The sequence below is a fragment of the Misgurnus anguillicaudatus genome, chromosome 21, assembly GCF_027580225.2.
Source record: "Misgurnus anguillicaudatus chromosome 21, ASM2758022v2, whole genome shotgun sequence".
Lineage (NCBI taxonomy): Eukaryota > Metazoa > Chordata > Actinopteri > Cypriniformes > Cobitidae > Misgurnus > Misgurnus anguillicaudatus.
This window is the reverse complement of record NC_073357.2, coordinates 38,800,400-38,828,276: the sequence shown is the minus strand read 5'-3', so window position 1 is coordinate 38,828,276 and position 27,877 is coordinate 38,800,400. Positions and strand designations below refer to the sequence as shown.

Below are 27,877 nucleotides of genomic sequence, written 5' to 3'. Positions count from 1 at the left end.
TCCTCAATTCTGGTTACCATCCCTCTCTCATTTGATTTCCTATTATCTCTCCACTGCCCTGTAAATCCATTGAAAAATACGTATCAAACAAATACTTGTATGCTTTTTAAGGGCCTTTTAGTGTTATAAATGTCTTAAGATAATTTAGAATAAGTTTTTGATGGGAATATAATCTGATTTCTTCCTCCTGCCACTGCTTTCAGATGACATAATCATAGATTATTAAGGGTGCTAACAGCTGACTTAATCACTGAAGGTTGTGATGAAAGACTTTGGAGGCTCAACCTCCCTAAATAGCGTTTAGCAACGCAGATGGTTGGTTAAGAGACAAGTTAACAGCATTGCCATTGTAATGTCTGGAGCGTATCACATTTCCACGTGACCGTCACCAGACCCGCTAAACAGCACAGGAAGAACAGGCCTTTGACATATTCTCTGGTCATAATGTGTATCTCAGGTGAAGTGGAAACCCCCTGCTTGGCTACAGCTCACTGGCTGTCAGAGCATAGCATGAATTCAGGGCGAGGAGTTTTATTTTTGGCTTGGAAAAGGGGTAGGTTACCATGTCCTGCACTGTTCCACTAATCTTTCCCCACCACACTCGATGCTGGAGCCTACAGACGCAAACTTATTTTCACAGCAGAACTCGCACAGGTAAACCCCCCAAAATTTGCACATTTCAGCTTTTAATAGCAGCGTGAATGTGATCTGCCCGGTGCGTGGCTCTGTGTGAGAAATTAGGCCTCGGCTCAGTGTCAAGGTGCTGACTAGCACAAATGCCAAGTGTTATTATAGTACCTACTTTTAAACAATTGAAAGCTCCTTTAATTATTTAGCATCTTTGTTTGGGATATATACTATAATAGACAAAGTGTGAAATATCGTGCATACCTTGTTTTTGCGGTACATACATTGTAGTGTGCTTATGCAATACTGCACTGACTGATTTATGTCTGTTTACAATCACTTTTCAGATCTGCATCATCTTTCTTTTCTGGCTTTACTGTAAGTTTCACAAATTCTTGCAGCATCAGCACCACACCTGGATGTGTTTACTTAAAATAATACTGCAATTACATTCGTTTGGATATCATACACTGTACACAGTACAACGTTTAAGTCTGCAGTCTTTCCACTTTTAAGTCATGGATTGAGGCTAAATCAGACATGGCTCAGGTATCAGTCAGCTACTTCTTCAGCGATGATCTCAGAGGTCTCACACTGTACAGGTTTAAGGAAAGCATTCAGAGAGATCAGACACGGGCCTCAGAGAAGTTCAGAAATGAGCAAAGAAATTTGCTCATTGAGGTCAATGTGTTTGTTTATGTTTGCTTGACTATTTAAAAGAATATAAAATATCTAATGTAACAATTAAAAGGGTTATTTGTTATTGGTTAGAAATAATTCATAAGTAAAAACAAAAAAATGCTTATCAATTTTGCTTTGTGAAGTAAGAGTGAATCTACGGTGTTTGTTTTTCGGTTTTATTGTGGTTGCAGTCTTTCAAAGAGCAAAAACTAAAATGTTGACCAGCTTACATTCAGGCAGTATAAATGTACACACATTTTAAAGTATCCCAGTAAAAAACTGCTGAAAAGACCAGCATGAATTTATACAGTTTGCTGGTTTAACTGATGCAGCAGTATAACCATGACCTTTACCAGCAGAAATGTTAATAAACTTGGGCTTGCTGTTAAAAGTATCTGCAAGTTAAGAAGCCTGTTGGCAGCAAATGTTGGTGATGTTTTTAACAGGTGGAGTCAGTCAGTACTGAACACAAGCATGACTATATTTCTTAACTTTATATAAATGTAACTAACATCACAAAGCTTATCAGCCTTACAAACAGAGGTGGACAAACTTAATACCTTATGTGTCATTTTGTGTTGATTTTAAAAGTAACACAAAATGTGTTGTTTCAATAATAACACAGAAATGGGTGGATTCTGGGACAACGCATTTAGTGTGTTGTCCCAGAATCAAAACTAATGTGTTGTTTTTAACACATTCGTTCTAAGAGTGTACCCTTATTTGACAAATACATAAAAATACATTATTATTTTTATTCATGCATTTTACGTTAAAGTCATTTGGGTGATTAGTTTACATGTGTTAGCTGCGTAGAGATAAAATAATATTTTTTAATGTGTGAGGCAATAATTTGGCAAAATCATAAACAAGGAGAGAAAGCAAAAAAGCATTTTATTAACAGTTTTATTCATTCTGATTAAAAAGTAATTGAGATATTTATTATACAGGAAAATAATTCATAAAAACAGACAATATTTGTATGAAAAACATTTTTCGGGACATATTTGTATGCTCTTTTAAAAACTGATTCAACTTACTCATTCAAATTTTAGCATTTGATGCCCCCCCCAACATTAAACATTACATTATTGACACGATTTTAAAAATCTTCACAGGCAAGTTTACTGATTCTCTAATACCTTCCAGATTCTGTATTTAATACTGACTGACGTTTGTGTTTCTTTCATCTGTAATGAATTAAATGTTCTGACAACTTATTTATGAGTATAGCTGGATAGAGTTATGTAATGTTTCATAATGCAAATAATAACTTGTAACATTGTGTGTACTGTGCATGAAAGGCAGTGATCGCATTTCAATGTACATATTTGTTGTATGACACCATCTTTTCCTTTTCCATCTTTGTGATTGTCAGCCAGCTAAAGAGAAAAAGAATTCATACAATATTTAACAGATTTTAAAGGTATTTATTTTACATAAACCAAAATAATGAATTAAACCAAAATTGCTGATATTTAATTGCCTGGTTTCACAAACAGGGCTTAAAGGCGGAGTGCATGATCTCTGAAAGCCAATGTTGACATTTTAAATCGCCTAAACGAACACGCCCCCACCCCAATAGAATCTGGATCTTCTTTTGATACACCCGCCCCACACATATGCAACCCAAGCAACGATGTTGGTTAGTAGACACGCCCCTTACTGCTGATTGGCTACAAGTGTGTTTTGGTAGTCGGCCCGACTCCCTTTTCCAAAGCGTTTTTCAAACATTGTGCACTCCCCCTTAAAAGGCAGGGTGCATGATCTCTGAAAGCCAAAGTTGATATTTAAATTTGCCTAAATGAACACGCCCCTACCCCAATAGAATCCGGACCTTTATTTGAGAGACCTGCCCCACACATATGCAACCCCGGCAAGGATATTGGTTAGTAAACACGCCCCTTACTGCCGATTGGCTACAAGTGTGTCTTTTCCAAAGTTTTTTTCAAAAATCACGTACCCCGCCTTTAAGGCTAGTCCCAGACTAAAAATTAATGTTTGAGCTTAACTGAAAATAACTTATACCATTGTGTTGTCTCAAGATGCACACCACAGTAATGTTTATTCCAAAGGCCTTCATATAAATGCAATAATAGCTTAACCTAAGCCTTGTCTGTGAAGTAAATTGCATAATGGTGCACTTCACAAAAAATTCAGCGAGAACTACAAATTTTATAAAGTAAAAGTTAGCATTCTTGCATGTACAGTAACACCAGATTGTCTTTAATGCAGGTGTTGAAATGCTGATGGATTTCAGTTATGGTAACCAGGCTAACCTGCTTCCACAGCAGTACCCACCCCCTCTACTGCCAAAACCAGGGAGAGACAATGTCCGTTTGCAAAAGTTAATGAAGAAAAATGCTAAGAAGAAAGGCTCTTCCTGTCAGACCCCCATTCCGTTCCGGTCCAGCCTATCTCCAGTCAACGAGGCCAGTCCTGATCTAGAGCACAGTGAATATTTTACTCCTCCACAGACTCCAGATTTTCCAGATTCTCGATTTTCCTCCAGCAGCCCCTTCCACCACTACTCAAGCTCTCCATATTTATACACCGACAGCAGCTCACACTACAGTTCCACGCCCATACTGTCTGCTCAATCATACCGTACCCGATCCCCAGAGCATCAGATAGCACCGCTATACACATGCTCATCTTTTCTTTTTGACGATGAAACGGAGCAGACCGCAGACTCAGATGCACCATTTGAGATAGCATTCAGCCAAACACTTCAATGCAGGTCTATAGAGACTATACATGGTCCATCAGAAGCCTCAGTCCAAACCCAAAACTCCACTTTGGTCTCAGTTCAACCTCTTACTCCAACTGTGACATCATCTTGCTCATCAATTTACCAGACACAGGTGACACAGAGGCACTCCAGTGGAGAAGAATATAACAATGTTGCACCTGCCTTTCATAAGCCTTTCACAAATGATCAGATTGTGCAATCACAATGCATTAAGCAATCAACTGTCTTGCACTTTGACACAAACATGACTTCCACAGCGCAGAAAGTACCTGTATTTTCACAAACAAGGATTTATACTCCAAAGACCTCATTTTATGAAGTATCAAAGCCTCCTATACAGGACATGTTGACATGTGAATCAGCTTATCAAGGTGAAGGACCATCCACTACAAAAATGGACCCAACTGTGGTAGATACAAGACAAAATGTTGTAATATCACATGCAGCTCAAACATCTTCCAGTCAGCAAATCACAGGGGTAAAAAGATTTGGTTTAGAAGCATCTGAGGATAATCAACACTCTTCTTCATCCTCCACCATGGACTCTATTGGTAATCATCTGGAACCCAAACCTCAGAATCAGAGGCTCCAACAAAGTGTACACATTCAAAGTGCAGTAGCTGATAATGATCACTACCCTAAAAAAATTGCTGTGGATAAAATAAAGTATTCCACACCAAACGGAGTTATGCAATTTGCCACCGGACTGATTTCCAAGGCTTATTCTGAAGAATGTTTGACACCGAAGATCTCTAAATGTGAACTTTCCCTATCTAAGACACTTGCTGAATGTAATAAATCAAGATCTAGAGCATGTGAGATGCTTACATCAACAGCTCCCCAGCCGTATCCAATGTCTATACCTGAAACCTCTGAGACATGTATCACGATACCAACAAGCTCTGCTCCAAGTGATGTTAATCAAGAGTACATGCCTACACCCTCCAAAACTTCAAATTGGTCACCAAGGCCACCTGCACGTTTTGTGGCCAACCAGACGCCAGCTCAAAATGAACCCAACATCTCTAAACAAAAGTCAACATATTATGGATTGACACCTGCAGAATATATTGCTCATGGTGGCATTAAGATGCATCCGCACCATGATACTCCTGTATCTAAGCCTCAAATACCAAAAGATTACAATTCAATTTCTGACTTTCAGACCACATCATCTAAAGAAATATCTAATATCATATCACCAGATGTGCAAAAGAAACCTGAAGAGGCTTTACAACCGTCTGCGAATGCAGACCCATTCTCGCAACTCTCCACAAATGAAGCAAAAATACCAGAAAGTGAGATAACTCCAATACAAACTATAAGCAACCCCACCCCAGATATACCAATTAAAGCTTTAAATAAGCAAAATGTAGAATCAAAGCCTGCAAATTTGAATCCTGAACATGCACTGTCTCTGGCCTTTCAACCAACACCTTTAAAAAAGGCAGTAAATACATTGAGTGTTACTGTATCAGAGGCCCCAAGACCACCAGTTTCAGGGGCTACACACATCTCACCCCCTTTTATGACAGAGGGGAAAAAAATGCCAACTTATCCTTTACCCCAAGCACAATCAAATATTCCGAACTCAAATACAGCCGGATTATTAACAAAGAATTTTTTGTCTGTTCAAAACATCCCACTGCAAACAGCCCATTCAGAGAATGCACCCAGATCTATATATCACACCCAAAGATGTAATCCTCCATCAGAGAAAACAATGCAGTCACAGCAGAAAACCAAGATTTCTTCTTTAGAAACACACCCGCCTCGTGCAACAATCCACAACTCTACTACTACCCTTACAAGTAGTGATCACAGTATCATCAACAATGAAATCCGAGAAGGTTTCATTGAAAACAAAATCACATCAACGTCAACTAACATTAACCGTTCTAGAATGCAATGTGTAGACACCAGAAGTTACAGTAAGGTCCCTCCTGATATTAAACCAACGCCAGAGGAACCTAAAACTGCATCTGACTTAATGTTAGGAACATCCAGTATTGCAGTGCCTGAAGTCTTATCTCATCTCAAGTCTAATGCATCTGATCCTTTATTTTTATCCAACTCAAATACGACATGTTCTTCTAAATCAGATGTACATAATCCTGCTGCTCTCCTTCAGTCAGAACCAAATAAGTCTTCAAGGTTATTGAACACAAATACAACCGCTCGTTCTCAAGTAACTAAAAATCAACAAAAACATGAAATTTCCCAAAAATCTACACCAAGCCATTCAAGCACAATCAATTCAAATGCACAAATACTTACTGAACAACCTGAAGTTCTCACCAGCAAACAGGCATCAAAACCTGAACCTCTAGTCCCTCACATGGCAATAAATAACTCTTCCATGCAAGACGATAGAAAAGAAGACTCAGTTACCCTTTCCAGTGTCATAAAAGAGCCAAAACTACCTAAAGATGTAGCATCAGACATACAGAACTTCAACAACACAAACACTGCCAGCAAAGCTGACTCTAAATTAAAAAAATCACAAACTGCAGATACCAAACAGCCTAATATTGCACAAACCAAACCCTTCAAGTCTGACTCTCAAAAGTCTTCAAATACCAAATCACTTCTCACATCCAAAGCTCAAAATGCAGAACCTAGCCTTGCGTCCATGCTTCTCAAGGCTGCCAAATCTCTATCACTCTCTTCACCCAATGAATCAAAAACCTTTGATAAATCTCAAACAGACGTCAAAGAATCAAGCATGGATGTGAAGACAAATAGATCTGCTCAGAATACAAAAACTAGCCTTATTACAGATAGAAAAGAGTCAAATTCTGATGCATCAAAACTCCACAGCTGTTCGATAGTTTCTGGCACCAATTTAAGACAAAATGATGTTGACACTGAGGCATCTAGTGTAAATAAAAGCCACACATCAGACATGAATGACAAAGTTTGCAAAAATTCACCATCTCAGAAGACACAAAGCGAACCCAAGACAACTCAGAAACCAAAAGGCCTAATGGCCAAACTCAGTGGCTGGACAAGACTAAAAAAACACATGGTGGATGAACCCGAGGAACCTAGTTTTCCAAAACCTGAGTCTGAGAAAAATGCTCAGAAATCCTCAGATATAAAGATGAGTGATATAAACGAGTGTGCCACAGAAGAGTCGGCGGGACAAGACGTGATGAAAAATACAGAGGAGCCCCGGGCATTAAAAATGTGGGATGCTCTACTTTTTCAAATGTTCTCCACAAAGGAAAACATTATGAAGCAAATAAATGCCAATAAAACAGAGGAGCGGAAAAACACTGAGAAGGATGAGCAGGTAGTTCCTTCCTTTGTCAACCGCCTGCCTATCCTTCTATACAGCCCGCGGTTTAATGCCCGGAAGCTGAAGGAGGCGGCTGCCAAACCTCTCAACAAAATCGCCACGGCCTTCGAGAGAGGACTGCTGCATCGCAAACAAAAAGGTGAAGAGCCAAAAAACTTCAACAGAAAAGCCAGAGGATTTGGCTCACAGACAACAAATACTACAGATGTTTGATTTTATTTCAAACTTGCAGCGTAAAGTTATCCACTTATTTTTTGTGTGGTGAATTTATTTGAGCTTTTCTTCACAAAGTCAATGACACATTTGCTGTAAACTGAAGCGAGCTCTGAGCAGTGCTGTAGTGTAAAAGGATTGGTCAGCAGAAAGTGAGGCTTAGTGCATTCCTACTTAGAGAGGGCGACTGATAGGTGCAGCTGTTCAGGATGTGAACTTTGGAGAGTAAGGAAGTGAACACAGTCTGACAACGTAATGCTAAGAATGATCAAAGAAGGAAACTGGCTCATCCAGGGGATGGATTTAAGGGTGATGTTTTCTAACGTCAGCTGAGCTGGGTCATGCGAGCAGGCAGGTTAAGAATAGAGCGCATTAGAATGTGAAGTTTGGAGGAAGGTAAAGAATTAGAAATGAATTTAAGGCTTTATAAAACAAGAAAGAGAGTAAGAAAAAGTACAGGGGTATTTAAAAAATAGAGAGAATGAAATGAAATGTTGATGAAAATACTAACAGTAGTCAGTACAGAATAGATTCAGGTGTGTTCTTTCCAGACTGATATAGTTTAAAGGACCAGTTTAGTATTTTGCACTTAAAGCCCTGTTTTCGGTTTGTTTGATTAAATAGAGCGGTTTTGACTGAAATTTGGACATGTGGTGCTGGCCCGAGAATTTTCGGGTGTTTCTTGTGTCACCTCCCACCTCTATAGTGGCTCTGTGGGTGCACGGGAGCGGTCCTTCCTGGAATGCATTGAACTTTCGTTTGCAGGGCGTGGGGCTCGCCGCGTGGTCGGGGGTGTTCACTGGTGTGCTCACACGGGAATCGCTTCAAAAGACGCATTCCAACAGGTTTTATCGTAGTTTTGTCCAACTCCATTGACTTGTATTATATGTGCTTTGAGGTACGGTATTACTCCCCACCGGGAACGTTGTTTGTGTTCTTGCAATTGGTAAAGACGGATTATCGCCACCAACTGGGCTGGAGTGTCTATTATTCAAGCTCTCAATGGAAGAATATACGGGTGTGAGGCGTTTGGAAAAATAGGTCCACAAGTTTACAACAAATTCTAACACAGCTGTTGGAGGGCGTCTTTTGCAGCGATTTTTGTGTGAGCATATCGGTGAGCGCCCCTGACCACTCGGTGAGTTTCATGTCTTTGTGGGCGAGGGTTTGGTGCATTTTGGGAGGGATTGTTCCAGTGCACCTATACACCCATTGTAGAGGTGGGAGGTGAGGCAACAGGGACCCGAGGATTCTCGGGGCAGCCGCATGTGTCAACATTTCAGTCCTCAAAACCGTTCTATTTCATCATAAGCAACCTGAAAAGAGGGCTTTACGTGTAAAATACCGAACTTGTCCTTTAAAACAATGTTTCTTGTTTATAGTTATTCTAGTGGAAAGTATTTTTTATGCTTATGGAGATGCGTGTGACATTTATCGAATACTACTTAGGGCTGCCAGACAAAAAAACACATTTCTTCATAAGTTAGTAATTATGGCAGCTCTGTATTTCATTATGGCAGCATTGTCTTTGTAAAATGCAGCTGACTGCCATGTCATGCTTTTGAGATTACACACTATACATGCACTTTAGTCACTTTGGGAGAACATTGGCTACACAGATCTTTAAAAATCACTTCTTATACAACCAACACAGAATACATGTTTTTAATATGCTTATTTCTGTATGATCAGGGTTCAAGGAACCACTATAAGCTCTATTACAGTCTTAAATCATCACACAACAGCTTGATCGTGTACACCGATATTTTAAATCCTTCTGTTTTTTTGTGTTATGTTTCGTTTAGTAGATGACCAAGATGTCACATATTTTTCCTTGTTAAGCTAATTTGGTAAAGCATGAGCTCTGTTTGTGCAATAATGCAAATGCTGTATTTCTATTTTGTTTTTTGAAAAAATATTTGAATAAATAGTACATTTCTTACTTGTTGCTCAGTTTCTGTCATCTAAGACCTTCTCATACTTTCCATGTCCACTTTCAACAAATTTGTACTTTTTGCCGCCAGATCCCTGATAAAACAAAGATATAAAATACACAAAACATACAGCCTTTAAAACCAGGCTTACCAAAACTACTGTACATCTATTTATTAAAATAATTAGCTGTTATTTAAAAATGATGCATGTTTCTCTTAGGTTGTGTTTGAACATGAAATGAAATGTTCGGAAATTTACATTACACATTTGGCAGAAGCCAACTATATAGTTGCTGGAAAGTAAACCCATGACATTTGTACTGTTAACACAATGCTCTAATAATTATTCAGCTATAGAAACACATATAGCATTAGACATTTATATATAAAGTACCTGTTATTTTTATTTAACAGTTATTGGGCTGGTATCAGTGCTGCGAGGAGGCAGATAAAGAGTGGTGTACCTTTGCATATGATATATCCTGTGGTGATGTGTCTCCCATGTTCTCCCACATGGATTTTATGTTACGCACCTCACCAGGCTTAACCTCCTAAGATTAACACAACAAAACAATAGCTCAAATTTACCAAAATAATAATATTACTGTATGTCTTTATTTTTTGTCTTGCAAAAACATAGTCTGTTCTGGCCTTTACCACTAGATGGCATCAAAAAACAACAGGCTTGTTACAGGAAAATCTCTTGGCACATAACCTGATTCATAAATAGACTCGTCTTAACACAGTAACTATCTAAAACAAAAGGCACACAAGCCAAGTAAACCGCAGTTATTTGGAAATGTCCAGTTCCTTCAAAGCTCTTTCTTAATTGTTTGATGGCAGTGCAGGACTTTTAACCCAACATTGACATTTTGACAGTGAGAAACCACCTTAACCAATACACTCAGCTATGAAGTATTTATGCAGAAGAAGAGAGATAAGAATTGTTTACCTTACTGGAAAGGAAGAATAGAACAGGAGGAAGTGCAAGAAGTGAACTAAAGAAAAAGAAGAAAGGCCATGAAGTAGTTCAGATGGAGATATAGAGATATATGGGTGTTTTCACATATAGTTCTTTTTAAAAGAACCAAACCCAGTTCACTTAAAGTGAACCAGAAAAGGAACTAGCCGAATGTCCTTTTCGTGTTCATAATATAGTGGATTCAAAAGAGGACCCAGATCTTTTTTTGATCCTCTTCAAAACTTATGTGATCTCAGACACTTTCTTGTTCACAATCAAACCCCAGCTTTCTGTATACAGTTGATTTTGATACAGTGTCCAAACGTCACATGAAGTGGACTGGGACCTCATTGATTTCACATCTCAAAAAGAAATCAAACCACAAAAAACCCAAAAGCGAACCGTAGTACCGAGTTCAGTTCACTTTTGGGTCCTTTTAAGGGGGTCTGAGATCACTTGGTTTGTTCACATATATAAACTGAACTGCTCCAAGAGCGTTTGGAGGGCTCAAACGAGCTAGGTGTGAAAACACCCTAAGAGAAAAAGCCAGAAAAGAAACTGAGGGAAATTATGGTTAAAATTGTGTTTACTTAAATACATGAATTAAAAAGAGTACACTGTTTATGTTATTTTTTTGTGATTCACACAAATAAAGGAGAATTATGTATGAAATAAACTCACCACTACTTTGGAGGAGGGGCACTTATTGACATCAGAGTTTCCCTTTACCCATTGGTTAATTAGATCTGCCACGCCCACCTTTAGTCCTTCTGTGTCCTGAATGAATAAATCATAATTTATCTTTTAATTCACATATTCACTCTTTCACTCGCTGTGAGTAGCATTTAGTCTGATAAATATGTTTTATTCATTTCATTCATTCCACTTCTACATCAGATAGCAGAAATTAAGGCAAGCTAACTAAACACTGACTGATCAGTGAACACTCATAAAGAATACTTTATAGGGAAGCTTTGACAATCATTTAATCTGGACATTATTACAACTTTTTTGATAAAAAGTGGATGATTGCTATGACAAGATGAACCTTAGAAGGTGTGGCCTTTACTGAAGTAAATGCTTCTCCTGCTTCAAACAGGGTCTTTCGGGCAGATACAGGCTCTTCTGGTGTTGGGACGTCCATTGGTGGTGGTTTGGCTACATTTCCCTCTTTAATGCACTCCTGCACAAATTCATAATGTGATATGGTATAGTGTACTACTTTCATTTCTCTTCAATCATTCAACTAATAATGAAAAGACCTTTGCAATTTAAGTAGGGTTCTGCAACTATACAAGGTGGCTAATTTATATTATTTGTATGACCACATTTGTACATTTTTTTACAATTTACTTTCGTTATTGTTATTTTATGATAATAATATGTTTTTGTACGATACACTTCACATAAAGTCATACGAATTAGCCAACTCGTAAAATATATGAAGAGTTTGGTTCCAAAATGCAATAAATCCATTTTGACTAATTTGGGAAAAAATGTGTTTTCTATACCAAGAAAGTGACAAGATGAAAACCACTATTTTTTTGTCACAAACTTTCACATAGCATCTTTAGGTTCTAAAAACATAAAAAAATTAAATCCATAATTTGATTTTCAAAGATTAATTATAAAAACTGATTATTTTTTCCACAAAATGCAAAGTTTTTTTAATGCTATAAATTTATTGAATCAATATATAAATGTGCATTCATCTTTGCCATGTTATATTCATGTAGTTGACTAGTGGTATACACAGATTAAAAAAAATAAACATTAATGGCATTAATCAAAACACTTTGTCATATTAAGAACACTGTCATTGCTGCCGTCCTTTGGACGTTGTTGCTGAACTTTTTTGATCAGCTGTAAAATGTTTTGATCCTGCTCGATTTTCGTTGACTTCGAGTAAAATAATGGAAAGTTTTTCCAGATCCCTTGGGTTCGTTATCATGACAGAACCTTGAAAACTAGGATTCTGTGTGTATTCAATGCGCCCCCATTGTTGTTTACAGTGCGTGGAATGGTGCGCCGTGATTTGTTGAGCGGATTTATTGTATTCTGCAGAGAAGAAGGACTGGTGTTTATCGCATTTTGGGGATAAAAAAGAGAAAAGATGACAGAAGAACACGGTGGATATTGGATTTTGTGTAAAATTAAGAATCTACTTTTTAATACTGACCTGAAATATTACTGATTTTGACAGTAACTCATTTTTTTTTTAAATGGCGTTTATCACGCTTTGAAACCAAACTCTTCAAATACACTGTACAAATTCTCATGAGGTCAGACTGGCTCTTGACTTTAGTAAAATGGCATTAAAGGTCCTCAAAATGAGCATATAGTATAAGTATATACTGTAGTGTAGATGGTAAGAAAAAAAACCTTGATAGATGGCACAAAATATACCAAAATTAAATTAGAGCACTACACAAAACATTGTAATCCTCCTAAAAACTAGTGCACAGTACGTCTGTTAAAATCTGAACCAGGTGTGAATTAGCCATGAGCTACACAGTGATGACAGCATGATCAGAGACAATGTACTAATATCACACAGCACCTGCTTTACTCATAGCAGCAAAAGCAGAGTAACATCTGCATCCACACACAACATAGCCTACACACATTTGCCATGAGGCTTCCTGACTGTCAGATGACAGGAAAACAGAGGACAGGCTCAGAAAGACAACGTCTGAGAGAAAAAGCATGACTCATAGAAGAGATGCCTGGACATGCAGAAAACACACAGTGAGATAGTGAGGGAGCGGTAAACAGAGCAGGTGCAGGTAAGCACTGGGTGAGGTAATAAGAGCTGTATGTGCATGAAGAAATGCATGTACAAGCAGCGCAAGACACACACACACACACACACCAGGCATGTGGATTTGCTTGAATGGATGCAGAAAGTGTAGATTTATAAAACATTGTGCTGGTATGTGTGTAAGGTGTAATTCACCTCAACAGCATGGTTGTACTGCTCCAATCTGCCATCTAACTTAGAGATCATCGTTGGAGGCTGGGTCTTCTTTATGCTGTTCCTGTTGTGCACAAACAAATGAAATGTTCATGTGAAATAGGCCACTGTTCTCCGAGACAAGCTCTGGCTTGAAAAGACCATTACTCATACTGTAGACAAAAACAACAGCTTGGCAAAGCCGTGTATAGTTTTCCTTTGTTATAAAATGGGTAGTTTAGTCTCCAAACTCTGTTTGGAGGATGCAAACTTATAATTATAGTAAAAATTATGATTATAGTAATTAAATGTAATTGTTTTCTGAATATTAGTGCCTTTTATCTTTTTGCTGTGAGAATTATAATATTTACATTCACATTTAGGTATTTACCAGAAGCTTTTATTCAAAGCCACTTGCAAAGTTAGGAAAGCAAAGTGATTCGCAATAATATGAAAAGTGGTATACAAAATTACTTTCAGCCTACCAAGTATTAGCAAGTCACTCTTAAAGGTGCAGTGTGTAAATTTTAGAAGGATCTTTTGACAGCAATGCAATATAATATAGATAACTATGTTATCAGTGGTGGATAAAGACCTTCTAGAATAAACTGTATTGTTTTTATTACCTTAGAATGAGCCGTTTTTACCTACATACACCTCGGGTCCCCCTATGTAAGCCACCATTTTGCGCCTCCATGTTTCTACAGTAGCCCTAAATGGACAAACTGCTCTACAGAGCGCGTTTGTCACTACGTTGTCTCAGATGAGGACATCCTGTGACGGCTATCATAGTTCTCTATGTGCTTCAAAAGGGAGGGGTGCAATTTGCAAACTCACCACTAGATGCTGCTAAAATTTACACACTGCACCTTTAAAGGGATAGTTCACCCAAAAATGAAAACTCTGTCACAATTTACCCACCCTCATGTTGTGCAAAACCTGTTTGAGTTTCTTTATTCTGTTGAAAACAAAAGAAGATATTTTGATAAATGATGGTAAGCACACAGTTGAAGGTACCCATTGACTTCCATAGCATTTGTTTATCCTACAGTACTATGAAGTCAGTGGGTACCATCAACTGTGTGGTTACCGTCTTTTATCAGAATAACTGAATAAAGAAACTCATACAGTACAGGTTTAGATCAACAGGAAGCCGAGTAAATGATGACAGAATTTTTATTTTTAGGTGAACTATCCCTTTAAATCACTTAAATCACAAGTAAAGAGGTTTCATGCACCCTGATATAGCCCAGAACCATGTAAATTACTGTAATGCATAGCTGATTGTGTTTAGCTGATACTGTTTTATGAGCGGTGCTTTAATAACAGGATGAACAATAAGTATTGAAATATTTTATACACAGCGTGAATAGGGAGGTAACCCCCCCTCCAATATTTATACAAGGAATAATAAAAACAGTATGTACAGTTTTCCATTCTCCGATGTCCAAATCAAATCTACGCCCTTTATACATATACGGTAAAAACTACAGACAAAACAACCATTCTTTATTGCTTATTTAATGCAATGAGTATAATAGAGGAAAAAAGCGAGTTATGTCATGTCTAAGTAAAAGGTGAACAAACAGTTGTTCACTTTTGAATGAATCATTTATGTTTCCTATTCAGAGGCCAATTATAAAGAAATACTGTCAATTTCAGTTTATCTTTTTGACAGCAACCTATAGTATATAATCCAGGCTTGCATGAACCCATGATGTCATGACAAACCCACAGAAAAACAACAATCAGAAGAGTACACTCACTTTTTTTTAACAGAACGGTTTAGAGACTCAGTCCTCTCGGCGATCTGTGAAGAAAGAGTATAACAGTACGTTTGTTATGGAAACATACAAGCATTTACAAACTTTTTAAAGTAAGTGTGACAACCCTTAAGGCAAGATTACAGAAGCAGGCAAAAAGGAATAAGCTTTGCAAAATCATTTTGCCAACATTTAATGATTGCAAAATGTAAAGCCAGTTTCAGCCGATACAAAAAGACTTTTGATGTTGATTTGACAGTTTAATTAATGGAGGCTTTGCACTGGCTGCTCATATTTTTCCGATCATGCATATCCTTTTGACAAAAAGTGTCATGTAGATAAAGGTTCAGTGTTGCCCAACAGGATGAGATGCATATTGCCAAAGTCAGTTATCATGGCATGCACTTCCTGCGTGCTTTTAAACATGTGTGTTCATATGTTGGTATGATCCTAAAACATTATGTACAGTGCAGTATGTGTATCTGCGAACAAGAGAGACAGCAGCAAACAATTTGGGCTAAAGCTTTTCAAAGCAAAAGGGAGGTGCACTGTATCAGACACACACACACACACGTGCGCGTTAAATGTGCAATTTCATACTGTCATGCACAAGCACATAGTAAGCAACTCACCGAACTTGTACCCTCTGATTGGCACTCCTCACCCTCAGCCTGAAACCAGCAAGCACAGACAACACACACACACACACAAAGCACCTCAACAACGTGCCGTCATCTTTCTTCCCCACCCCGCACTGATATTGCAAGAAACATCAGAACCACACACAGCAGAAGAAAGACACCAGAGCCGAGCACAACGCACCAACATTCACAAACACACGTTCTGTTCATGTTCACGTGCCTTCATGGAACTGTTTTTGTCAAGATGTTTATTCCAGTTAGGTTTACTATTACTAAAGGTCCACCGATATGGGTTTTGCAATTGCCGATAACGATATTGGGAAAGCAATGTGGTCGATTTGCCAATATGAGGCCTAAAAAGTGAATATTGATTGGTCATTTTACTGTCTGTCAGACATTGGCTTTACATATGAGTAAACAGAAACAGGTTTATGAAAAAAATCCAAATAGCAGCCACTGCTGCTATATCAGTCTATCACTAACTATTATTATTTACACAATCAAAACTAACATTCGTGAAGAAGGATATATGGATAGGTTACTTAGACCTTATAGAACATGTGTACATTATTTTTGTTAGTTTGTGTGTAATTGTCAGTGGCGGCTCGTGACTGCTCATCCAAGGGGCGCAAAAAAAGTGTTCGGAGTGTCATGTGTGTTGCTTGTGTTTTCAAAATATGCGTTTGTTGCCTCATTTGAACCATGTGCATCACGTGTCTTGCCAAAACAAGTGCCCGCTGCTGCACATGCGTCTTTATGATAAAAAAGAAGCTCACGTTCACAAAATACATGCAAGACACTCCCTTAACAGTATACTCTGATTACGCATGAGAGATTATACGAGTATCTGGCAAACACGAGCAAATCTTTTATCATAAACCCTTTCGACGCGTTTGCAGCAGGCACTTATCTTGACAAGACACGCGATGCACATAGGATCACTCGACGTGCAGAACGCATATTTTGAAATGACGAACCACACACATGATGGGTCACATACATGTTGTGACGAACTTCGCATCTAGGGCCCGGCCGCCACTGTTAATTGTTATTGTAACAGATCAGCAGCAGTTAATAATGATGCTACAAAACTAACCAGGCCCGGATTGGCCATAGGGAGAACCGGGAGGATTCCCGGTGGGCCGGTCTGTTTTTTTTGGCCACGAGGGCCGGTGTTGTCATGCCACCGGGATGACGCGTATTTGCGGGTGAGAGATGTCCCCGCCGCTTTATGCACAAGTTGATTGTGTCCCGAGTCCCGACCACTTATTGGAAGAATTCTTGCATTAGGGTTCATTGACATCTAAAACGCATGGGAAACGCAGGACGTGCCGCTGTCTTCTGGTTTTCAAAGCGCTTACTTGGACACGAGTTTTGTTTCAGACGCATATTGAGTGCGCTTGCCGGCCGCGCGTCTTAAAATAAACTTGAGCCCGTCTTTTGAGTGCGCTTGCCGGCCGCGCGTCTATATTTTAAATAAACTTGAGCGCGTCTTTTGAGTGCGCTTGCCGGTGTTGTGTCGAACTCAGTTCCCCCTATGTTTCCCTTTAGTGTAGTGCTTTTATAGCGTTTTCATCACGTTACATTTAGAAAGATTAAAGATTTGAATTGGTTATACTAAAAAGGCATAATATCATGTATTTTATAATAGAATTTATTAAATATTTCATGCATTTGACAGTTTTCTATTAGGGTATTTCTTTTAAAATATAGCCTGTCTTTTTCTTTTTTTTTCCTTTACTGTTTGTTTTAAAAATGTAATGTTTGCATAAATAATTAAATAAATATTATACATATAATATGATTCATACTGTAAAAATAATTGACTTACCATTAAGAACAATACAGATACATTACAGAAATACACACATAAACATCTCAGTAGCCATTAAAACTTTAAATATATAAATAATAAAACCTATAACGTGATAAAAACGCCATAAAAACACTACACTGAAGGGAAAAATAGGGGGAACATAGGGGGAACAGACTTCGACACAACACCGCGCGTCTATTATATTTTAAATAAACTTGAGCGCGTCTTTTGAGTGCGCTTGCCGGCCGCGCGTCTATTATATTTTAAATAACTTGAGCGCGTCTTTTGAGTGCGCTTGCCGGCCGCGCGTCTATTATATTTTAAATAAACTTGAGCGAGTCTTTTGAGTGCGCTTGCCGGACGCGCGTCTATTATATTTTAAATAACTTGAGCGCGTCTTTTGAGTGCGCTTGCCGGCCGCGCGTCTATTATATTTTAAATAAACTTGAGCGGGTCTTAATACAAACGGGCTGGCCTCTTAAAGGAAAAGAATTTACAAAACGTATTTTTTTATCCAAGTCAGATGAATTCTCTATGAATAGTCTATGAATTATTGCAAGAGGAACAAACATCTATTTGATGCAAAACTCATTAGTTTATTTGAAAAAAGTAGTTTTAAAAGTATATCCATGATGTTTTCTTTTTTTTACCACAATGTAGGCCTACCTTAGCCTACGTTATTTAGCAATAGACATGATCTAAGTACTAAAATACTTTTTTTCCATTTGTTTCCAATGCATACTTGATAAATCTTGCTTGTGTATTGTATATCGGGGTTTCCAAACGTTATCAACCCAACAGTTAATCTCAAGACTCACCATTTTTTTAGAAATAGAAATATAGAGGAAAACACAAACACATTTGTTTCCTTTAGTTTTTGAATAAGTTTACTTTAGTAATATTATGGTCTTATGGCAGGGCTGCATGATTATGGCAAAAATTATAATTGTTTACTGCATTTGCACGGAATATGAAATTATATATTTGAAAAATACAGTGAATTGCAAGGCTGCAGAGAACAGTGCACTACTGCAGACTTATACTAGTACTGAGGGTTTAAAGATATTATTTTAATAGTCAGTCGTGAACTAAAGTGGGCCGGTCTAAGGCATGAAACTCCAGGGCTGAAAATGAGTCCCACTCCGGCCCTGAAACTAACTAAACAAGGGTTGCTGGCAGAATTTTCATTTTTGGGAGAATTACTGTATTCCTTTAACACTATAAATGTGAACATAATTCCTAAGAATTTAAGTTTACGATACTTAATTTTCAGTCATGAGGTCATAATAATATTTACCATGTGGGTTGGGCTCCTGGGGCTGAGAGGACTGAAGGGCTCCTCTGGATCTCCACTGGATATACTCAACCTCTTCAGTTTCGCCATCACATCCCTCCTTCTCCTATCTCTCTCCTCTTCTATCATCCACCTCTGTACCCCCTCGGTGGTCTGATGTCCTGTATCTCTCTGCTCCTGGTTGTCCTCGCTGCTCTTCGCAAACACATCCTCAGATACACTAAAGACAGAGATTGAGATATGGAAAGCCACGGTTTATAAACAAAACGATACACATGCATTAAAGACGTTTTACCTCTGTGAACCGCAGAGATCTGTCGAATCGACTGTAGTATCCATGTTACTCTGTAACCTATGACTGAACAGGCTGAAATGAAGGAGTGTTTGCTCTGGGGAAGTTGTGAAATTTAACCGACGTGTCGTGTCATTTCACATCACATACTCTATATCTGTAAAACATTGCAGTAACTGCTATTGCTGCCCAATCTGCTTGTTTGGTACACCGCATTGACACATACTGTTCCCTTAATAATTGCGTTTTTGCTTTGGTTTGGATATTAAGACACATTTGGGCGTTATGACACTCGGCAAACTACACTTACATAGGCTACACAAAACCATAATCCTGGAGTTGTTAGTGCCATAATCTACCAATTGAGCCTCAGGAACTGCCTTGTGTATAATTCATGTGCAAGTAAATACTGTAGATGTCTTTATCTGAGGTGACTAATGTATGCTTGTTTATGTTTGTACCTTTCAGTTATTTGCCTCCCTTCTTGTCCATTGGTGCTGTTCCCGTTCTGTTGGAGGAGGACTTTGGAGGTGAAGGATATCTTCATCTCTGCTTTCTTTTCCGTGACCTGAGAGAGGAACAGATTAAGATGATATTACATTTAATGTATGCATTGCCGTATACTGTAGGCTGAAGAACTAACGTTAACTGAGGTGTGACAGGGGTTAGGAGGAGATTTCTATCATCGTTTTAGATCTGTCTGTGGCTAGACTCTGTATGTGGGCTATTAATACAGTAGTAGCTTTTTGCCTAAAATATTATTAGGTTAAATATCTAAAATAGGCTAATAGAATAATAAATAATACAAATAGGCTAACGGTACATTCGGGGCGAAAGCGTTAACGCTTGATGGAAGGAATGGATGGAAGACTCTGAAGCGTGGCCAACAGCCAATCACAGTGGCCGCTACACATGTTCCGGTCTTCTATAAACGTAATTGGTTGGCTTTGCCTAGGTTATTTGCATAAAGCGATCTGATTGGCTGACGCACGCGTTGCCGCTTAAAAAGTTAAAAACTTTTTTTTTTTTTTTTAGAAAATTTCAACTTCTGCCGCGAGCAAAGTCAGTAGGGACTTTAAGCAACAGCTGGGAATGGAACGGCTACGGCGACCGGAAGTATGCTGTCACACCGCCGTAGCCAGGAACATAAAAATCACTAAGCAACCGTAAACAGGACAGCGCAACGCGGCATTAATTCATTTATTGAAAAACTAAAAAATGTCATTTAAAAAAGCAAGAGAAGGGTTGGTTTTGGCATTAAATGACAATCTTTTGTCAGAAGAGGAGTTTTTACTATTGTATGTATGATGTAAATAAGTCTAAAAACCTAGATTTAAGCAATACTTGAAAACACTGAATACTTAAAAATCTTTAAAAATTAGCTTAAATTTAAAACATTTTAACACATATTATATAAAAGACTTGTGGTACAATCATAAACTGATGCAATTACAATGTCATATGCCATTAAACATAACATTTATTAACAAAATCTCTCACGTTGTAGCGACTGCGGCAAATCAGCTGTTCTCCCGTAGTAGACCGTTACAGTAGAACGTCACAAAGTAGCAGTTAAATTCGCGCATGCGCAATACAACGCCAGAATGCCGTTGCCGTTCCACCAGAGGTTGTTGCTTAAAGTCCCTAGTGACGCGGCGCCGACGGATCCTTTTATTTATTTAACATCAACATCAGGTACAAAACACATTTGTTTGATGCCACATGAACATGATGTATCATTCACATAATTATTCAAATGTTACCAGTGAAGAGAAAAGTAAAAAAATGAGTACTTTTAAAATATTATATGTTTTTAGAGCTTTTTTATTCTTTTACTTTTTTCAAAGGGGTACTGTATAATTTGAAATCATTTTAAAATGTGACAGGTTTAGTTTACAAAGGGCCTATTTTGGTTTGTGTATATGATACTTTCCTAATACAATAAATAGCTGTATAATATATTGTTCATTACTTTCCAAATTAGTGGCACTGACAGATCCACAATTCAGTTTGGCAACGCTTGAAGTCACCTAATAAAGGTGCAGTGTGTAATTTTTAGAAGGATCTCTTGACAGAAATGCAAGATAATATGCAAAACTATATCATTAGGGGTGTATAAAGACCTTTTTTATAAATAGCCATTATGTATTTATTACCTTCGAATGAGACTTTTTATCTACATACACCGAGGGTCCCTTACTTACTTTTTTTACTAAGTTGTCTCCAATGATTACATGTTTTTCTGGTGGCGGCTACCGTAGCTTCTCTATGTGTTTCAAAAGTGAGGGGTGTGCAGTGGACTGAACTGTTGGTTGCAATTCGCAACCTTACCACTAGATGCTGCTAAAATTTACACACTGTACCTTTAAAGCGTTAACGCTTACACCCCGTATGAACGTACCATAAATCTCTGGTCTAAATGTCCTTTAAACCGTCTTACCTTCTCATCCATATCACATCCCTGGTTGTCTCTGCTCCAGGAAGATGACTGATTTTCTGTCATTCTTTTTGGACTCTCCTCTTCATCACACCAACTAGGCCTACTAAACTCTCTCTCTTTCCTCTCTGTCTTAGCGGTATCCCGTCTTACCATCTCTCTGGCACCACAGTCTTTATCGTCATTGTCCTCATCCAGGTTTTTCTGATTTAAAAGGGGGGATCGGGTCTGTTTTAATGGGGCGGCGTCATACATATTGAAGTCATTTTGATGAAGTTTGCTTTGTTGAGCAGAGCTGGAACAGGGCTGGAGTCTTGACTGATGCGAGCCATTTAAATGTGCTTCTACATCTTGATGTTCCATTTGTTTCTGCTTTCGCCTACTCAGCTGTTGCGTCCAATCACTGAAGCCTTCGTCTTCTTCCAAAGATGATGGATAGGCTGGAACCAGATCAATCTGACCCCTAACAAAGAGTGAAATACATTCAGAATTGCCTCCCACTCTGATGCCAATACAAAAACAAGTTTACTTAGTTGACCTGAGTCTGTTAGAATAGAAAAGAATATCCCTGTGTGATTGAATCCAAAAGAGCAGGTGTGGTCTTGACACATACTGTACAGTACACACATATACTCTCACACACTTTAAGAGTAGAACAGAGAAAGTGGGTGTGAATCACACTCTAGGGATGAGATACCATGGAAACAAAACAAATAACACACTCTGTTGTATGTATTTCGTGAAGACTGGGGTGTGCTTTAGGTTTTTGATACTGACTGGTTATCCAGAATCTGTGCATTGAGAGGGGCGTCCTGCTGGGTCACAGTGGTTTCAGACTCAGTGGAGGAGCTGGTTCGGAGACGTCGCCTACGTTCTCGCTCAATTTCTTCTGCATCCTCCAGACTGCGTTGGGCAGTGATCCTGCATACACACAATAATAATGTACATTTCTAATGTAATAATATAAACAACAGTTTAGGAGGAGCATGATTATGTAATCCTGACTGTCAATCATTACGCAAGAGTATAAACAGATGATTACTTCACTACATTTCTTTTTGAACAACCACCCTTGCTCTACTTTTTTTATACTTCTATTAATTTATTACTAATGTCATTAATAAGTAGCCTAGTGGAGAAAGGATAGAGCTCAAGCCTTCTTTAACAGATAATCTAACTTTTTTTATACTCAAGGATTATATAAACACATGAAAATCTAATTTTACCAGCCATATATCACTGCAATGTCAGTCATGCTCTATAAGTGCTTTTATTGAAGACTTAACAAACACATTTATGAGAACAACACAACATAAACAAATAAACACTAACACATTAAAAGAGTTTACAGAAAATCAAATAAATAAATAAAATATGAGCAGCATTTTCCACGTTTTTAACTCTTCAGCAAAGATAAAGATGCTCTATAACAGTCTTGTCAACACTTAACATTTCCAAACTAAAGTATAAGTGGTTATAAACGGGTATAGATGCAATCTGTAACTTTCGCCACACTTTTGCAATCTCACATGTTTGAAACATAAAAGTTCAAGTTGCTTCCAGAGCTTTTTACTTTGACGTAGGTTGAAGTCAAATAAAAAAAACTGAGATTACCCATGAAATCATATCCAACAGCTAAATCTAAAAGTCATTATTGTAAGCTTACCACAGCAGGTTGAAACAGTTTTGAACACAGATTTTTATGTGCTTGTTAATTTTTGTTTGTTTTTAACAAAAAAAGACTGATTTTATCTTGTAATGCTAAAATAACATTCAAATCGAGTTCATATATTTGTCACGGGCAATAAATATACGCTGTACTGTACGAAGAGCACCATGTCAGTGTGAGCAATGCTATCTCATGGAAATTCTTACATATTCGTACAAGGTCGCCATGATTTCACCAAGTGGGATGTGATCCTGGATCAACATTTTTTGTTGATCCTGGATCAACGTTTTAATCAAAGATACCCCAATTTACCCTTAACTCAAACCCTAACCATTTTTAAACCCTCAAATTAGTGTGAAATAATAGTTTAAGGGGTAATTTTTAAAAGCCCCTTACCCAATCCAAAAACTAAATTTAACATACACACTAATCCTAATCCTGCAATCTGATTGGTTATCCTACTTGGTGAAATGACGTTCCACCATTTAGGTTGGTGCATTAATTTGTGCAATATTCGTACATTTTTGTATATTTTTCTTTTGCCCCGTGATGCTGGGATTATGTTTTTATGATAATTGTATGTTTTTGTACAACTTACCAATTAGCCAACTTGTTACATTTCTCGTGAGATCAGGCTGGTGTAACTGACCAAACAATGTTTCTTTTCCAGTCAAGTGTCAAGCATGAGAAAAAAATTTATTTCCTAATTGCTCAACATTTTTTGCCTGCCCTGCACAATCCTTACCATACTTTTCTATTTGAGCTAAAGAAATTCAGTCACAACTGTAGCTTAAGGTTTGTTAAAAGCTCATTTTCTCTACAATACATCTCTGTCAATCTCAAATTACACCTCGAGAGTATGACATTCAGCCTCTAAAGTTAATTGAAAATGCTCGCTCTATTATTATTTTGCAAAACAACCTGTTTGATACAAGTTTATATATGAAGAGTTTGGTTCCAAAACGTCCATTTTGACAAATTTAGGTAAAAACGTGTTTTCTATACCAAGAAGAAGTGACAAGATGAAAACCACTATTTTCTGTTGCAAACTTTCACATAGCATCTTTAGGTTATAAAAACATTAAAAAATTCAAATCCATAACTTAATTTTCAAAGATTTATTATAAAAACAAATTATTTTTTCCATAAAATGCAATAAATCCATGACAGTTTTTTTTCTAAATGCTATAAATCTATTCAATCAATGTATAAATGTGCATTCATCTTTGCCATTTTATATTCATTTAGTTGAACAGTTGTATACACTGATTAAAAAAATAAACATTAATGGCATTAACCAAAACATTTACTTTGTCATATTAAGAACGCTGTCATTGCTGCGGTTATACTTGACGTCGTCGATTTTTCACAGCGATCAGCTGTAAAATGTTTTGGTCCTGCTCGATTTTCGTTGACTTTGAGTAAAATAATGGAAAGTTTTTCATAAGATCCCCTGGGGTCAATGTGTTATCACGAGAGAAACTTGATGCTTAATTCAACAATCACCCGTCTCCCGAGTGCCTCTCGCGTAAGTTATTGGATGTTGATGGCTACATTTCTTTCCCGTCACAGAAAACCATCACAGGTTCATCAATGCAATTAAAGTATTATTTTGTTTTTGTTTGTTTGTTGATCACAAAGTACACAGTAGATGAGGAAAACTAGGACTCTGTTTACTCAACACGCCGCCATTGTTTACATTGTGTGGAATGGTGCGCTGTAATTTGTGGAGCGGATTTATTGCATTTTGTAGAAAATGAGGAGTGGCGTTTATCGCGTTTTGGGAAAAAAGGGATAAAAGATAACAGATAACACGGCGGATATTGGATTTTGCTTAAAATTAAGAATTTACTTTTAAATACTGACCTGATATAAATCAAATAATTTGTAAAATGGCGTTTATCGCGTTTTGGAACCAAACTCTTCATATGTTGCATGATTTTATTATTAATACACTATATATAGGCCTAATATATACTGTGTTATAGAGCAAACAGTATATGCGATTTATGACTAGTCAATGTGTGTGAGTACACAGAAGGTGGTTTATGGTTTGAATGGGTATGCTATTTTATTGCTTTGTATGATGCTGATGTTATTATAGGCTAAACAATGACTCTTTATTGCTACTCTATGGATGCTACACACGGCTACTGTTGTATTTCTAATAGTGTGATAATACAGTTAGAGCCGCTACTAGAATTCATGGGGTCTGGGACAAAATTTTAAGGTTCTATGGACCTAGTAAGACACATTTTTCACAACATTACATTACATTACATTACCGGTTGGTTCTAAATACAGCACTATACATGCCTATACACTATACATACTATATTTGCCACCTTTCAAATAACCTCATGAGCTCATCAGACATAAACATATCACCATGATACTGTTGGGATAGAGGTCATTTGACAGAAGATAGGGTCAGGACTGAACAGGAAGTAAGTTAAACTGTGACAGGAAGTGCAGGGTTCACATTGACAGGAAATTGCTAACTGACTTCCTTCATGGGGGTTCACAGTACAAAAGCCAAACAAAGCACAACTGGCACAACTAACCCTACAAAGAAACAAAGGAAGGACATCAATATAACATATAAATAATTATAAAAAATGATACATACCTTAGAAGTTTTTTTTTTTTTTTTGCATCACCAAAATAGGATTTCAAACAAACATTATTCTGTATGCCCTTCTTAACATAAAGAGTAAATGAATTATTTTAATTTCATCTATGATAACACAACCAGAACACATCAAAGCTCAACTGCTTCTGCATTCTCAAACTGTGTGGCAGTCAAAGACAATAAATGCAGTAAAAATCTGTTCTGCTTACACATCCTCATATTAATTTAAAAGAAAAAATGCTAGAGAAGAAAAACTAAAGTATCTGGACTCTTTTCTTTGTTAAGTCGTAATTCATCATTTTGAGTGACGTGACCGCTCACATTTTCCGGCACAGTTCCGCTCCTTAAGGCAGAGTGGGAGGGGCCTGCTCTGTATGATACATCCAGCAGATTTAAAGCAAGGGGTGATCAGAGACACTACCAGATGATGTCAGCACCCTTAGGAAAAATTTAGCAATAAAAGAAGCCATTGAAGCCTGTCATTACCATTTAACATGATGTAATGGACTGACTCGCCATGTGCTGTGTGAGCAACAGCCAGCTAGGGAGGCTTTGGGACAATTTTATAGTATAGAGACACATCCTGTAGGATGGAGATGTGTCGTGCCATTTCAGAAAATTATACAAATGCAACCAAAACTGATTTTTAGAAGCATTTTAATTTCTTTACAGAAACAGTTTTACGCAATGTGCTGTGATTTCTTTGACCTTATAAAGAAATACAAAGTTACAAACTTTAACCCCCTTCTTTAACCTCTGAAGAGCAGATAAGCACAGCAAAAAAGCTCATGCTGGTTTCCCTCTGCTTGACCTCTTACAGTCAGCAGACTTTACTGATAAAACTCTCTATCCTCATGACTGTCCAATGCTACTCAACACTACAAGATAACAAATCATCAGCATCAGCAAACCAAGAATTAAAAGTCATGATAGAAGCCCAGATTTATCAAGTAAATTTAAAGTTTCAGCATAAACTGTATAGGATAATCTACAGTACATAAAGACAAAGAAACCTGTCAGTCTGCTGAGCAGTCAAACACCACAACTATGATGAAAATGTCAAACACAAACACACAAATGAAAAACACCTTACCTCTGGAGGTTCTGCAATCCCTTTTTGCTGGAATGTCGTCTCAGGATTGAAGTGGACATGTTTGTGTGTTTCCCTCTAGCTTGACTAACTGAGATCCCAGCAGCCTTGCTGTGACTGAAGAGACGTAAAAAGATTTAAAAGCTATCTGAATTGTGTTTCTCTGCTTCTCTCTCCCTTCCTGTGAGTTCTCTAAAGGGTGTGAATCTGCTCCCCTTCTTCACTGAGCGCTCTCACACACACTCTCTCTCTCTCTCACACACAACCACGCTCTCTCTCTCCATGTGTTTTTCATTCAGAGCTTTGAAACTCTGATTCCTGTCTTTTCTAGTTCTTCCAATCAGCAGAAAGCAAGCTGGTCATGTGGCTGTCCCTTGGGAAAGTAAGATGATACCACACACACACACACACACACACACACACACACACACACACACACACACACACACACACACACACACACACACACACACACACACACACCTAATAATCTGTGTGTTGTCAAACACACAATTCAGACTGTTACTTACTGCAGTATAAAACCTGTTCATATGCACCATTTACCTGTTTATTGTCTAATAAAGATAATGATGCAGTTTAACGGATATTATTCTCTATTATTATTATTATTATAACTATTATTATGCTTCCATACTAAATATGAATCACAGTCTTAAAAACACTAACAATATAATTTAATAATAACAATAATAACTACACTTAAAATAATTCCACTCTATGGGTCAAAAAGGGACAAACCCAACCTGCTGGGTTGTAATTTAATCTATGCTGGGTTGTTTAAACCCTGTTTGGTCAAATAT

At 37.7% G+C, this 27,877-nt stretch overlaps 2 protein-coding genes across 4 annotated transcripts; one reads left to right on the top strand and one right to left on the bottom strand.

Annotated features, from left to right (window-relative positions):
* On the top strand, window positions 1–9,516 carry LOC129445719 (uncharacterized). Of its 2 annotated transcripts, XM_055206736.2 has the most exons (3): window positions 1–654; window positions 975–1,005; window positions 3,544–9,516. In XM_055206736.2, exon 3 carries the CDS (start codon window positions 3,552–3,554, stop codon window positions 7,572–7,574), a length of 4,023 nt encoding a protein of 1,340 aa, XP_055062711.2. In that variant the 5' UTR covers window positions 1–654; window positions 975–1,005; window positions 3,544–3,551; the 3' UTR covers window positions 7,575–9,516. The 2 variants fall into 2 exon arrangements, with proteins under 2 accessions (XP_055062711.2, XP_055062712.2); XM_055206737.2 differs by lacking the exons at window positions 1–654; window positions 975–1,005 and adding an exon at window positions 2,624–2,734.
* On the bottom strand, window positions 2,186–27,346 carry lsp1b (lymphocyte specific protein 1 b). Of its 2 annotated transcripts, XM_055206738.2 has the most exons (13): window positions 27,060–27,346; window positions 22,443–22,586; window positions 21,669–22,128; window positions 19,690–19,796; window positions 18,940–19,156; window positions 15,818–15,856; window positions 15,189–15,232; window positions 13,426–13,507; window positions 11,518–11,652; window positions 11,151–11,246; window positions 9,973–10,059; window positions 9,518–9,602; window positions 2,186–2,690 (listed from the first exon to the last, which is right to left on the bottom strand). In XM_055206738.2, the coding sequence occupies exons 1-12, from the start codon at window positions 27,116–27,118 to the stop codon at window positions 9,525–9,527; spliced, it is 1,548 nt and encodes a 515-aa protein (XP_055062713.2). In that variant the 5' UTR covers window positions 27,119–27,346; the 3' UTR covers window positions 2,186–2,690; window positions 9,518–9,524. The 2 variants fall into 2 exon arrangements, with proteins under 2 accessions (XP_055062713.2, XP_055062714.2); XM_055206739.2 differs by lacking the exon at window positions 15,818–15,856 and having other exon boundaries at window positions 27,060–27,343.
* Window positions 27,347–27,877: the final 531 nt, after the last annotated feature.